Source organism: Dermochelys coriacea, chromosome 1 (genome assembly GCF_009764565.3).
Source record: "Dermochelys coriacea isolate rDerCor1 chromosome 1, rDerCor1.pri.v4, whole genome shotgun sequence".
In the NCBI taxonomy this organism is placed as follows: Eukaryota; Metazoa; Chordata; order Testudines; family Dermochelyidae; genus Dermochelys; species Dermochelys coriacea.
The window spans coordinates 60,598,271-60,612,188 of NC_050068.2; the positions used below are offsets into that span (position 1 = coordinate 60,598,271).

At 40.0% G+C, this 13,918-nt stretch overlaps 1 protein-coding gene across 14 annotated transcripts in view; it reads left to right on the top strand.

Moving 5' to 3' along the window:
• TSC22D1 (TSC22 domain family member 1) overlaps window positions 1–13,918 on the top strand; it is a 140,952-nt gene that overhangs the window by 108,256 nt on the left and 18,778 nt on the right. Inside the window, exons 1-2 of one of the 14 annotated variants that reach the window (XM_043500889.1) lie at window positions 9,955–10,246; window positions 10,370–10,520. The exons of 10 other annotated variants lie outside the window; for them this stretch is intronic. In XM_043500889.1, the coding sequence (XP_043356824.1) occupies window positions 10,417–10,520 (104 nt within the window). In that variant the 5' untranslated portion in view covers window positions 9,955–10,246; window positions 10,370–10,416. Of the gene's footprint in view, window positions 1–9,954; window positions 10,247–10,369; window positions 10,521–11,154; window positions 11,189–13,918 lie in introns of those variants that run through there. 3 more of the 14 variants (XM_043500911.1, XR_006276633.1, XM_038400467.2) reach the window with 3 other exon arrangements.

Sequence of the window (13,918 nt, forward strand, 5' to 3'; positions counted from 1 at the left end):
CATTGATGGACCTAGCCTCCATGAACTTATCTAATTTTTTTTTAACCCAGTTATACTTTTTCAACATCCCTTGGCAAGGAGTTCCACATAGTGACTGTGTGTTGCATGAAGAAGTACTTCCTTTTGTTTGTTTTTAAGCCTTCTGCCTATTAATTTCATTGAGTGCCCCGGGTTCTTGTGTTATGTGAAGGGATAAATAAAAGTTCCATATTCTTTCTCCACATCAGTCAAGATTTTATAGACCTCTATCATAGGGCCCCCCCTTATCTCTTTTCCAAGCTGAACAGTCCCAATCTTTTTAATTTCTCTTCCTACAGAAACTGTTCCATACCCTTAATCATTTTTGTTGCCCTTTTGTGTACCTTTTGCAGTTCTAATCTATTTTTTGAGATAGAGCAACCAGAACTGCATGCAGTATTCAAAACGTAGACATACCATGGATTTATATAGTGGCATGATATTGACTGTCTTGTCTATCACTTTCCTTATGGTTCCTAACATTCTCTTAGCTTTGACTGCCACTGTGCACTGAATGGATGTTTTCAAGGAATTACCCATAAGGACTCTAAGATATTTCTTGAGTGGTAACAGCTGATTTAGACCCACATCATTTTGTATGTATAGTTGGGATTACATTTTCCAATATGCATTACTTTGCATTTATCAATACTGAATTTCATCTGCTATTTTCTTGCTCAGTCACCAAGTTTTGTGAGATCCCTTAGCAACTTTTCGCAATCTGCTATGGACTCAACTATCTTGACTAATTTTGTAGTGTCTGCAAACTTTGCCACTTCACTGTTTGCCCGGTTTTCCAGATTGATGCATGATTTTCCTTTATAAAAGCTATGATGATTCTCCCCAACAGATTGTGTTCCTCTATGTATCTGATAATTCTGTTTACTATAGTTGCATCTAATTTGCCCAGTACTGAACTTAGGTTTACTGGCCTGTAACTGCTAGGATCGCCTCTAGAGTAGTCTTTTTTTAAAAAACTGACCTTGCATTAGATATGCTCCAGTTATCTGGTACAGAAGCTGATTTAAGTGATAGGTTAAGCCCCCTTGTTTTCAGTTTAAACTGATTTTTACTGAAAAATTCCCAGGTTTTAAAAAAAAAATTTCAGATTTTTGCCCTACTTCCTAAGGAATGGAAGATGGGAGGGATTAGCAAGGAAAGCTACCTTATTGAGGTCAGAACATGTAGGAATAAAGTGAGAGAGGCCAAAGTGTAGAGTTGGACCTTGCAAAGGGAATTAAAACCAATAGTAAAAGGTTCTATAGCCATATAAATAAAGAAGAAAATAGAGAGAAAAAGTGGGACCACTAAACACTGAGGATGGAGTGGAGGTCAAGGATAATCTAGGCGTGGCCCAATATCTAAACAAATACTTTGCCTCAGTCTTTAATGAGGAGCTTAGGGATAATGGTAGGACCACATATGGGAAGGAGGATATGGAGGTAGATATTACCACATCCGAGGTACAAACCAAATTTGAACAGCTTAATGGGACTAAATCGGGGGGGCACAGATAATCTTCATCCAAGAATATTAAAGGAACTAGCACATAAAATTGCAAGCCCATTAGCAAAAATTTTTAATGAATCTGTAAACTCGGGTTGTACCATATGACTGCAGAATTGCTAATATAGTTCCTATTTTTAAGAAAGGGAAAAAAAGTGATCCGGGTAACTACAGGCCTGTTAGTTTGACATCTAGTATGCAAGGTCTTGGAAAAAATTTTGAAGGAGAAAGTAGTTAAGGACATTGAGGCCAATGGTAATTGGGACAAAATACAACATGGTTTTACAATAGGTAGATCATGTCAAACCAACCTGATCTCCTTCTTTGAGAAAGTAACAGATTTTTTTAGACAAAGGAAACGCAGTGGATCTAATTTACCTTGATTTCAGTAAGGCATTTGATATGGTTCCACATGGGGAATTATTAGCTAAATTGGAAAAGATAGGGATCAATATGAAAATTGAAAGGTGGATGAGGAACTGGTTAAAGGGGAGACTGCAGCGGGTCACACTGAAAGGTGAACTGTCAGGTTGGAAGGAGGTTACTAGTGGAGTTCCTCAGGGATCGGTTTTGGAACCAATCTTATTTAATCTTTTTATTATTGACCCTTGGCACAAAAAGTGGGAATGTACTAATAAAGTTTGCGGATGACATGAAGCTGAGAGATATTGCCAATACAGAGAAGGACCAGGATATCATACAGGAATATCTGAATGACCTTGTAAACTGGAGTAATAGTAATAGGATGAAATTTAATAGTGAGAAGTGCAAGGTTGTGCATTTAGAAATTAATGACAAGAATTTTTGTTAAACTGGGGACGCATCACTTGGAAGTAACAGAGGAGGAGAAGGACCTCGGAGTATTGGTTGATTACAGGATGACTGAGCCGCCAATGTGATAAAAGCTGTGAAAAAAAGCTAATGCAGTCTTGAGATGCATCAGAGAGGTATTTCCAGTAGAGATAAGGAGGTGTTAGTACCATGTTATAAGGCACTGGTGAGATCTCATCTGGAATATTGTGTGCAGTTCTGGTCTCCCATGTTTAAGAAAGATGAAATCAAACTGGAACAGGTACAGAGAAGGGCTACTAGGGTGATCCAAGGAATGGAAAACCTGTTTTATGAAAGGAGACTCAAAGAGCTTGGCATGTTTAGCTTCACCAAAAGAAGGCTGAGGGGAGATATGATTGCTATCTATAAATATATCAGAGGGATAAATACCACAGAAGGAGAAGAATTATTTAAGCTCAGTACCAGTGTGGACACAAGAACAAATGGATATAAACTGGCCATCAGGAAGTTTAGACTTGAAATTAGATGAAGGTTTCTAACCATCAGAGGAGTGAAGTTTTGGAACAGCCTTCCAAGGGAAGCAGTGGGGGCAAAAGATGCATCTGGCTTCAAGACTAAGCTTGATAAGTTTATGGAAGGGGTGATATGATGGGATAGCCTAATTTTGGCAATTAATTGATCTTCAACTATTAGCAGTAGATATGTCCAATGGCCTGTGATGGAATGTTAGATGGGGTGGGATCTGAGTTACCCAGGAAAGAAATTTCTGTAGTATCTGGCTGGTGAATCTTGCCCATATGCTCAGGGTTTAGCTGATCGCCATATTTGGGGTTGGGAAGGAATTTTCCTCCAGGGCAGATTGGAAGAGGCCCTGGAGGTTTTTTGCCTTCCTCTGCAGCGTGGGGCATGGGTCACTTGCTGGAGGATTCTCTGCACCTCGAAGTCTTTAAACCACGATTTGAGGACTTCAGTAGCTCAAACAAAGGTTAGAGTTTTTTGTTACAGGAGATTCTGTGGCTGCGTTGTGCAGGAGGTCAGACTAGACGATCATAATGGTCCCTTCTGACTTTAAAGTCTGATTCTACTTTTGTATCATTAAAATATATAAAAAAACTTGTTTTATTATGAAAACACAATACATTGCACGAGATATATATTACGATAATACATTAATCTGTGTATATGCAAAGACGCCCATTGAAATAGGGCTATGACAGAAGTCTAGAACAGTGGTGGGCAACCTGTGGCACGTGGCCTGTCAGGGTAATCTGCTGGTGGGCCATGAGAACGTTTGTTTACGTTGACTGTCCGCAACTCCCAGTGGCCCTGGTTCACCGTTCCCGGCCAATGGGAGCTGCGGGAAATGGCAGTGCTAATGGGGCCCTGTGCTAATGGGGCCATATGATGCCCGTGGGCCGCAGGTTGCCCACCAGTGGTCTAGAAGATGCACACAATAAACAAACAGGCACGCACGGAAGCTCTGAAGCGCATGTGCATGTTAACGTACTGACGAATCTCATGCCCACCATGTACACATTTCAAACTGTTAAATGGAGTGGCCCAATTATTAAATGTAAATATTTATAGGTTAATAATTCTACCATTGTTCTGTGGGTCAATCTGGTAATTCATATAACTGCTCTGGAATTGTAAAACAAGTGGAGTCTTAAAGAATTTCCAGGGAAAAATCATTTAGGAACTATTCCCCAAAAATCTGACTAGGAAGGGACGTGTAAACCTGCCATTGGGCCATCCTCTACTTCCGAACTGAATTTTCTGGAGTCAGTTTTCAGCATCTTTAGCCTGGTTGAAGTTATAGGCCTTAAAGTGAACCTCAGGCTCCTTTAGAGGAAAATCCCCTCCCATAAATAACCTTTTTCTCTTGAACTTCTGAGTAGTCTGGTAATACTGGGCAGAACTCTCCCAGCTTAATTATTGTTGGCCCCCTTTCCTTTAGCTCACTGCTTCCTGTCTCAGGGAGGCCCTCTCAACAGAGTACAATTAATTCACTGGCTGCCTGAGTAGTTCTGCTGTAATGGGTCCTCGGGTCATGACTCCATCCAGCAGTCTCCAGCCTATAGCCAGTCCACTACTGCACTGAGGCAGAAGTCCTCACTCTACACCAGTGGAAAATTTCCCACAAAACCTGACTTGCTTTAACAATCCATATATGTATGCTTTAAATGGCACACTGCACTCTGCTGCTTACAAATGAGGCTTGTCAACCTGTACAAGATCTATTTGAAATGTTCTACACCACCTCTGGGTTCTTGAGTACCTTCGAGCTGTCTAGCTTGAGTGGTCTGGTAACCTCTCTGTTTTGGTAATGGGGTGTTCTTCAAGTGCTTGCTCATGTCGATACCATTCTAGGTGTGTGCGCGCCCAAGTGCACAGTTGTCAGATTTTTGCCTTCGCGGTATCCATCGGGCCAGCTGTGGTGCCCCTTGATTACCGCACTCGTGCATCGGTATATTAAGCACCGTCCGCCCTATGCCCTCTCAGTTCCTTCTTACTGCCTGTGACAGTTGATCAGAGTGCTTTGTCTTGCATTGCAAGAGCGTTAGTGATTCTTGCAATTCATTGTTCTGTCTCCTTTGCATTTAGCTTATAGGTACTTAGACCATTAAGAGTCCCGGCTGGGACTTGGCCTCGGAGCGGGGTATGTGCGACAGGCCGATGCCCATTAGCGATCTCCACAACAGCTGTTTAAAGTGTTTAGGGGAGTCCCATGGAAAGGACAAGTATAGAATCTTCAGTAGAGCAGTACTGCATGCTGCTAGATTGTGAACTCGGAGTCCACCTGTTGTTCAAGATGTGTTGCTCAGGTCCATTCCGTTACCTGCCCCCCTGCAAAAAAAAATAAGCCCAATTTCTTTTGTTATGCTAGATTTGCCGTCAAACAGTAGTTCCTTTAAACTGGTGTGGATTCTTCAAAATGGGCCAGACTCTTGTCACCTGAGCAACCACACAGCCAGTCTTGGATGACCCAACAGTAATACAAATAATAAACAGGTTTCAGAATAGCAGCCGTGTTAGTCTGTATTCGCAAAAAGAAAAGGAGTACTTGTGGCACCTTAGAGACTAACAAATTTCTTTGAGCATAAGCTAAATTTGTTAGTCTCTAAGGTGCCACAAGTACTCCTTTTCTTTTTACAAATAATAAATATACTGTGCCCTTTTTTGAGGTTACCTGTTTGTGGGGCCTAATCAAATGTATCCATATAGGGAAACCGTGTATGAAGGAAATGTATAAATATATTGTCTAGTAGTTAAAGCACAATATTCTGATTCAAGAAATTTACATTTTGTTCTCAAGTCTGTTACTGATACGCTGTGTGAATTTGGGCTCAATTTCATTTGTAAAAAGAGGAATAATAGTTACTTGAAAGCGGTGTTAAGGTGAATTCCTTATCATTCGTAAAGTGCTTTGTGATTCTTCCGTGGAACCTATTCTGAAAGAGCAAATGATTATTACATTACCCTGTAAAAAGAAAAGGAGGACTTGTGGCACTTTACAGACGAACAAATTTCTTTGAGCATAAGCTTTCGTGAGCTACAGCTCACTTCATCGGATGCATTCAGTGGAAAATACAGTGGGGAGGTTTATATACACGGAGAACATGAAACAATGGGTGTTACCATACACACTGTAACCAGAGTGATCGCTCTGTTACACTTAAGTGATCACTCTGGTTACAGTGTGTATGGTAACACCCATTGTTTCATGTTCTCTGTGTATATAAACCTCCCCACTGTATTTTCCACTGAATGCATCCGATGAAGTGAGCTGTAGCTCACGAAAGCTTATGCTCAAAGAAATTGGTTAGTCTCTAAGGTGCCACAAGTCCTCCTTTTCTTTTTGCGAATACAAACTAACATGGCTACTACTCTGAAAATTGCCCTGTAAGTTTGCTGTCCTGCACCACTTTTAGTTTCTTGTCCTGGACTTCCCAGACAAACAGCTGATTCTTGAGCTCATGCATAGAGCATAAATGAGTTACATGTGACATCATTCATTCAGTTTTCTGTAACAAGTTGTAGTACTGTAAACTTCTTTACTAGAAGCATTATGCATGACCATATAAAGTATCACAAAATGTATTCGATGTGTCAAACCATTGCAGGATGATGATCAGGGATCCTAGAAATCTGTTTGCCACAGAAAAAAGCAGAATTTACATTTTTACAGAGAATCTTTAGTTTTTGTTTTGTGGGGGAAAAAATTAACTATTAATTAAAGTTTACTGAAAGTGTCCGTCATTTACGCAATGCATACAACCTCCCCCTCTTGTTTGTTTTTTTTTTTGAATGCGCTTTAAATTTACAGCAGTAACATGTTTAGTCAATCTAATTGGGACCAGGGACAGACTGAATAATCAAAAATTGGGATAATCAGGAGAACTGGCAAAGAGCTTTCTATCCCTTATTTTAAGGTGGCTGGCGGGGGGGCTTTGCCTGATTGCCTGAGCCCCAATCGCTGTCAGCCCTGGACAGCTGGTGGTTCGATTAATACGAGAGCCGGATAATAGAAGCTTGGATAAACAGAGTTCTGCTGTATATCAATAAAACGTGTTCAGCTGATACCTATATATATTGTGGCTAGAGAAACTATAGGTTGGTGTTTCATTTTAATCAGCAAATCATGAATTTTTGTTTGAGAGAATTTTGGGGTTTTTTATCATGGGAAAGCTAGGATCCCTGATGCTTGTGAGCTTGGATTTTTCAGTTTATTAGAAACAATACCTTGGTACTATAAGTGTATTAGAAATACTAGAGAGAAATGCATTTGTGTTAGGAAGAATGTAGAATTTCAGCTTGAAATTTCAATTGTCACGTGTGTTACGTGAATGGTTTGGTAGGAAGAGTGTCACTGTCATCATGGAGATTTACTTTATTCTAGTAAGTGCAGGAACACTGTTGAGAGCCTACTTCCAGGTTAACAAATTTATTAGAGCATAAGCTTTCGTGAGCTACAGCTCACTTCATCGGATGCATTTGGTGGAAAAAGCAGAGGAGAGATTTACACACACACACACACACACACACACACACACACACACACACACACACACAGAACATGAAACAATGGGTTTATCATACACACTGTAAGGAGAGTGATCACTTAAGATAAGCCATCACCAGCAGCAGGGGGGGGGAAGGAGGAAAACCTTTCATGGTGACAAGCAAGGTAGGCTAATTCCAGCAGTTAACAAGAATATCTGAGGAACGGTGGGGGTGGGGTGGGAGGGAGAAATACCCTGGGGAAATAGTTTTACTTTGTGTAATGACTCATCCAGTCCCAGTCTCTATTCAAGCCTAAGTTAATTGTATCCAGTTTGCAAATTAATTCCAATTCAGCAGTCTCACGTTGGAGTCCGTTTTTGAAGCTTTTTTGTTGAAGTATAGCCACTCTTAGGTCTGTGATCGAGTGACCAGAGAGAGTGGCCCTCTACACCAACATTCCACACAAAGATGGACTACAAGCCGTCAGGAACAGTATCCCCGATACTGTCACGGCTAACCTGGTGGCTGAATTTTGACTTTGTCCTGACCCATAACTATTTCACATTTGGTGACAATGTATACCTTCAAATCAGCGGCACTGCGATGGGTACCCGCATGGCCCCACAGTATGCCAACATTTTTATGGCTGACTTAGAACAACGCTTCCTCAGCTCTCGTCCCCTAATGCCCCTACTCTATTTGCGCTACATTGATGACATCTTCATCATCTGGACCCATGGAAAAGAAGCTCTTGAGGAATTCCACCATGATTTCAACAATTTCCATCCCACCATCAACCTCAGCCTGGACCAGTCCACACAAGAGATCCACTTCCTGGACACTACGGTGCTAATAAGCGATGGTCACATAAACACCACCCTATATCGGAAACCTACTGACCGCTATTCCTACCTACATGCCTCTAGCTTTCATCCAGATCATACCACTCGATCCATTGTCTACAGCCAAGCGCTACGATATAATCGCATTTGCTCCAACCCCTCAGACAGAGACAAACACCTACAAGATCTCTATCATGCATTCCTACAACTACAGTACCCACCTGCTGAAGTGAAGAAACAGATTGACAGAGCCAGAAGGGTACCCAGAAGTCACCTACTACAAGACAGGCCCAACAAAGAAAACAACAGAAGGCCACTAGCCATCACCTTCAGCCCCCAACTAAAACCTCTCCAACGCATCATCAAGGATCTACAACCTATCCTGAAGGACGACCCATCACTCTCACAGATCTTGGGAGACAGACCAGTCCTTGCTTACAGACAGCCCCCCAATCTGAAGCAAATACTCACCAGCAACCACACACCACGCATCAGAACCACTAACCCAGGAACCTATCCTTGCAACAAAGCCCGTTGCCAACTCTGTCCACATATCTATTCAGGGGATACCATCATAGGGCCTAATCACATCAGCCACACTATCAGAGGCTCGTTCACCTGCGCATCTACCAATGTGATATATGCCATCATGTGCCAGCAATGCCCCTCTGCCATGTACATTGGCCAAACTGGACAGTCTCTACGTAAAAGAATGAATGGACACAAATCAGACGTCAAGAATTATAACATTCAAAAACCAGTCAGAGAACACTTCAATCTCTCTGGTCACTCGATCACAGACCTAAGAGTGGCTATACTTCAACAAAAAAGCTTCAAAAACAGACTCCAACGAGAGACTGCTGAATTGGAATTAATTTGCAAACTGGATACAATTAACTTAGGCTTGAATAGAGACTGGGAATGGATGAGTCATTACACAAAGTAAAACTATTTCCCCAGGGTATTTCTCCCTGCCACCCCACCCCCCCACTGTTCCTCTGATATTCTTGTTAACTGCTGGAATTAGCCTACCTTGCTTGTCACCATGAAAGGTTTTCCTCCTCCTCCCCCCCCCCCCCCCCCCCCGCTGGTGATGGCTTATCTTAAGTGATCACTCTCCTTACAGTGTGTATGATGAAACAATGGGTTTATGTTCTCTCTGTGTGTGTGTGTGTGTGTGTGTGTGTGTGTGTGTGTATATAAATCTCTCCTCTGCTTTTTCCACCAAATGCATCCGATGAAGTGAGCTGTAGCTCACGAAAGCTTATGCTCTAATAAATTTGTTAGTCTCTAAGGTGTCACAAGTACTCCTTTTCCTTTTGCGAATACAGACTAACACGGCTGCTACTCTGAAATACTTCCAGGTTGTAGTCACTAGTCATCACCATGACATAGACTCTGTTTTCCCCATGTACTTTCTGCTTACTGAAGTTTTCTACCTAATCCAGTCCTGGCACTTGTCCATGTGCTTAATTACTGCTATTGTTTAACTACTAGAATTTAGTATGAGAGAATTTAGTATGAGACACAGCGGATTTTCTTTAATCAGAATGAGAACATGTAACAATTAGCATACACTACTCCAAAAAACGGAGAGCACAGGGTGACTTACTTTCAGAACTGGAGAAGTGTGCACTGTTGAAAGAAGATATACCGCCTGTGGCTGTTTATGATGATTAGGATTTCACTTCTCAAGTTGTTAATCTCTCTTGATGCTTTATGTAACAGCACATCATGTGATCTCAAGCTCTGTGATGTCATCGTTTCTGTCTTGTCTCTGTTGATCATGACCAACCACTGTTAAACACAGTAAATTTTGAATAGAAGCAAGGAAATCTTTAACAGCAAGCCTTTTTAATTCTTGAAAGTGCTGTTGAGTTCAGGGCTCGCAATTTAATAGTGGAATGCTAATGCTAATCTTACTGATGCTAAGGACTGAAAGGTGCTTCATCAGTGCTTCATTCTGTGAGAAATAATTCATACTAAATAGTCGTATCAATGAAAGTGACATTTCTCCAAGAACAAAACTGTGATGGAATAGCTATGAAAGTCTTGTTCTTGGAATTGGAACAGCATCTTAAGAGGTATTTGTAAAGCTTTTATTTTCCTTTAAGATTCTTGGTGGTTTAAGCAGTTCTTAATTTTACTGTTAGTGTTTAAAATCATATTGCTACTCTTAAATCAAGGTGCTTGTCACTTCATTAAAGCTGTCTCAAACTAGAATCATGATACCGATTCAGAGAAGTGCTTTGCTATGCTGAGTGATTTACTTGTGTACCAAAACCTCCACTCTTTGAAAAGAGCTAGACCTATCTTGCAATTTGAAATTGAGATTTCATCAAACTGTTGGCAATCAAGGTATTTAGAAACTATTTTATTTTAAAAAGTTATGCGCTTTATAAATTCATTGTAGGTATATAACGTGGTGACTCCCTGCTGAAATACATAACTTTTAAAATCAAATAAGATTAACAAGATTAAAATTTTTAGAGTTGAATATTTTGTACCCTTTTAAATGACTTTTTTAACAGAAGTTTTGCAGAGTTACATATTGCCTGTTTTCTACTATTTCTTCAAACACCTACAAAGAAGAGTTGAATACATCACTTAGGTTATTCTGTGTTACAAATTGGAATGGTCTTGAATTGTGGTTTCATCTTCATTAAATCACTTAGTGTTTATCCTCCTTTGGCCACCTGAGCAATGTTACATGATATACTTGGGATTAATTTGCTTTGAGTTCTGATTTTTATCTGATTCATGATTAAAAGAAAAAAGAAAATATCAAGTATTAACTTGGAGAATGGGAGGGATTATTTTACAGAGCTGAGTTAAGGTACGTGTAATATTGTCCATGAAAGTAGATAAGCCTTGGTTCCTTTGTTGCATAATTGCTATTTGCCTAGTGCAAATGAATACCTTTACGGGAAGAAATGTAATGTAACATTTTACATTTCCAAACACAAATAATGGTGTTATATTTTTTTAACAGACCCTGTGATGACATGTAGGATTTTCTGGATCGAGTAAATTGGAGGGTAGATTCCTGCCTTACCCTGCCCCTTCCCCACTCCCCAAACATGAGAAAGCAACTTTCATACCCCTTTGTTCAGGATACTAGTCTCCGTATTAGTTGCTGTGTAATCGTAGTGTAAATAGAGAATAAATAAAAGCTTCTTTGCTTATGAAAATTTGCTGTTTGTTTTGCCTTGCCCAGAAAATCTGGATAATATACTTAGTTGTTTTTATTGTATTCAGGAACGCTAAAATAGTAACTTAACACGTTCCCTCTGAAGGTGTTTTCACGTCACTGCCTTTAATAATGTCTTTAGAGAGAGAAACTTTTTCTCCATAGTGTGAGTGGAGTCTTTAAAAACAAAACAAAAACAAAACCCCACAATCCTCTTAATTTATACATGGGGAAGCTGCTATAAAATTAGTTATCTAATATTGAGATTCATTCAGCAAGCAACTGTTTAAAAATGTTTGACTTTTAAGTATTCTCAAATGTTGAACAGTAAATACACTATTACACAAAACTGGTATCTTAGCACTTAACAAGGCTAACAATCATATTGATAACTCATCTCAAATGTAGCTCATGACAGCAGGTTACAGTTGCTTCCCTACTCATAAACAATATATGTGAGTATTGCACAACTTGGGTTACTGCATATTTCCAAACTAGGAATATATTTCTCAATGTTTGGATCAATCAATCGTAGCCCAGAAAAAGAGCAGCAAGCATGTTAATCATGGAAAAAAAATATTTTCTGACCTTTCTGCCCGACAACTTGAAGCTTTGTTATAAGTGATTTTCAGTCTTACGTAATGCTGTTAGATACAGTACCTCAGCTCATAAAAAGAACAGGAGTACTTGTTCTTTTTTCGGATACAGACTAACACGGCTGCTACTCTGAAAACAGCTCATAAAAACACCCATCAGCAGCTATTGTATAAACGGGATTTGTGTGTACTTTACTGTGTTCCTTATTTCAACAGGTTACCTCTTTTTATTTACTAACTATTTTGCTGCTGCTTTGAGTGATGCTCCCTATTGTATGCCACTAAGGGTTATGCATAAACACCATGTGCCTGGAGTCAGAGAATTTGAAAGTTGCGACTGTTGGTCCGCGCATGCACCCTGGCTCGCCTCATGCTTCTATCTGAGCAATAAACATCAGGGTGGACCACAATACGCCTATTGCTTCATTTCCCACAGAAGCATGTTGGATAATTATACTCTAGATGCTTTTTGGAAAGTAGGATTGGATAATAGACATGCTACCCACCAGTTTCAAAATAAGCAGAACCCTTTGTCTTCCTTAGTTTTTACAGCTGCTGCCACCGCATCATTTCCCTCCTGGAAGAGATGGACATCACTGAAATATCATGTATAACTTAGAAGGGCTCATCATTACTCAGTTGTCTCTTCACTGAAGACCTTGCTGTTGCAAAGCAATCACTGTTGAAGAACACAAACAGTATAGATATAAGTAGTGTGCAATTACTAACCTGTATGTGTAAAAGATTTATTTTAAAGCCTGTCTTTATATGTGCTAGGTCTCTTTAATATAAGAGATCTGTATTTATATTACTGTGAACTCCTTGCAGTGACCACTGTAATCAAAGGGTGAGGTTGTAAAACACTTTCCATTATAATGCCCATTTTCAGATGCTTATAACTTTGTGCAACAATCATCCTTTTGGCTAAAATTTTCCATGTTTGGTCTCTTGTGATGGTTTTTGAACAGCCCTCTTGCTGAAGTGGCTGATTGAATGTTGCAATTTGGCTTGGCAATAATATTAATGAGGTACAGCGCATGACCTTAGTCCAAAAAAAACAACCTGGTGTTAATTTGATTGAATGCATATTTTAAAAATTACCTGTTGAGCATGAAGAGTAGAGGGTTTTTTGCTAAGCTCATTAAATATGCCAGGAGGGAATGATGCACTGTGTGTGTATGCACAGCAAATTTAATTTTCACAGTGAATTGCTTAATCCCGCAAATTCCTCCAGCCCAGCCGATGTCCAGATACTTGACTATCCCAATGTCTGGCAAAAAAGGTTTCTTGCTCCTGGAGCAGGTTTGAAATATTTAGTCTCTTGGAGCCACTAGTTGAAATTGAGGCAGGTTTGGCTCAAACCGTTCTCTTGGAGATAGACTGCGTTCCATGCAGTTTACTACATAGAATTTTAAGAGCAGACCTTAATAGGATCTTTGGCTGTGTGTGGATGTTAAAATGCCCATGATACATTTTGTATGAGCAGGGGCTTTCTCTGGTGTTGTCATATAAATTTTTCCCTTCACTCTATGGTCGTGCAGCAACTGGTGTGCATCGTTTGGCTGCTGCCCTCTATCCCAGAGGCTGCTGCAGTTTCAGGGTGGACATGCTTTGGGCTGACAAAAGGAGTTGTATAAATGATGATATAATCTCAGACAAAAGCCTTTGTTAGCAAACTGCTAAGGTTGAGAAGTGCTGCTCAAAACAGTTGAATTCAACATGTTGATTTAAAAAAAGCGGGAAATAAATTAACAGTGGAAATCGCAAGTTAAGGTAGGTGTACAATTCTAACACTATTCAGTAATAAATATCTATAGACTTCTGTTTGCAACAATAAATTAAACTTAATCCTGCTTGGAGTGATAGCCTCCCTCCAGTCTTCCTCCTTTGTTCCATTCATAGTTTAAGTCCAGAAGGGACCATTAGATAATCTAAGATGATCTCCTGTGTATCACAGAGCATTAAATTTC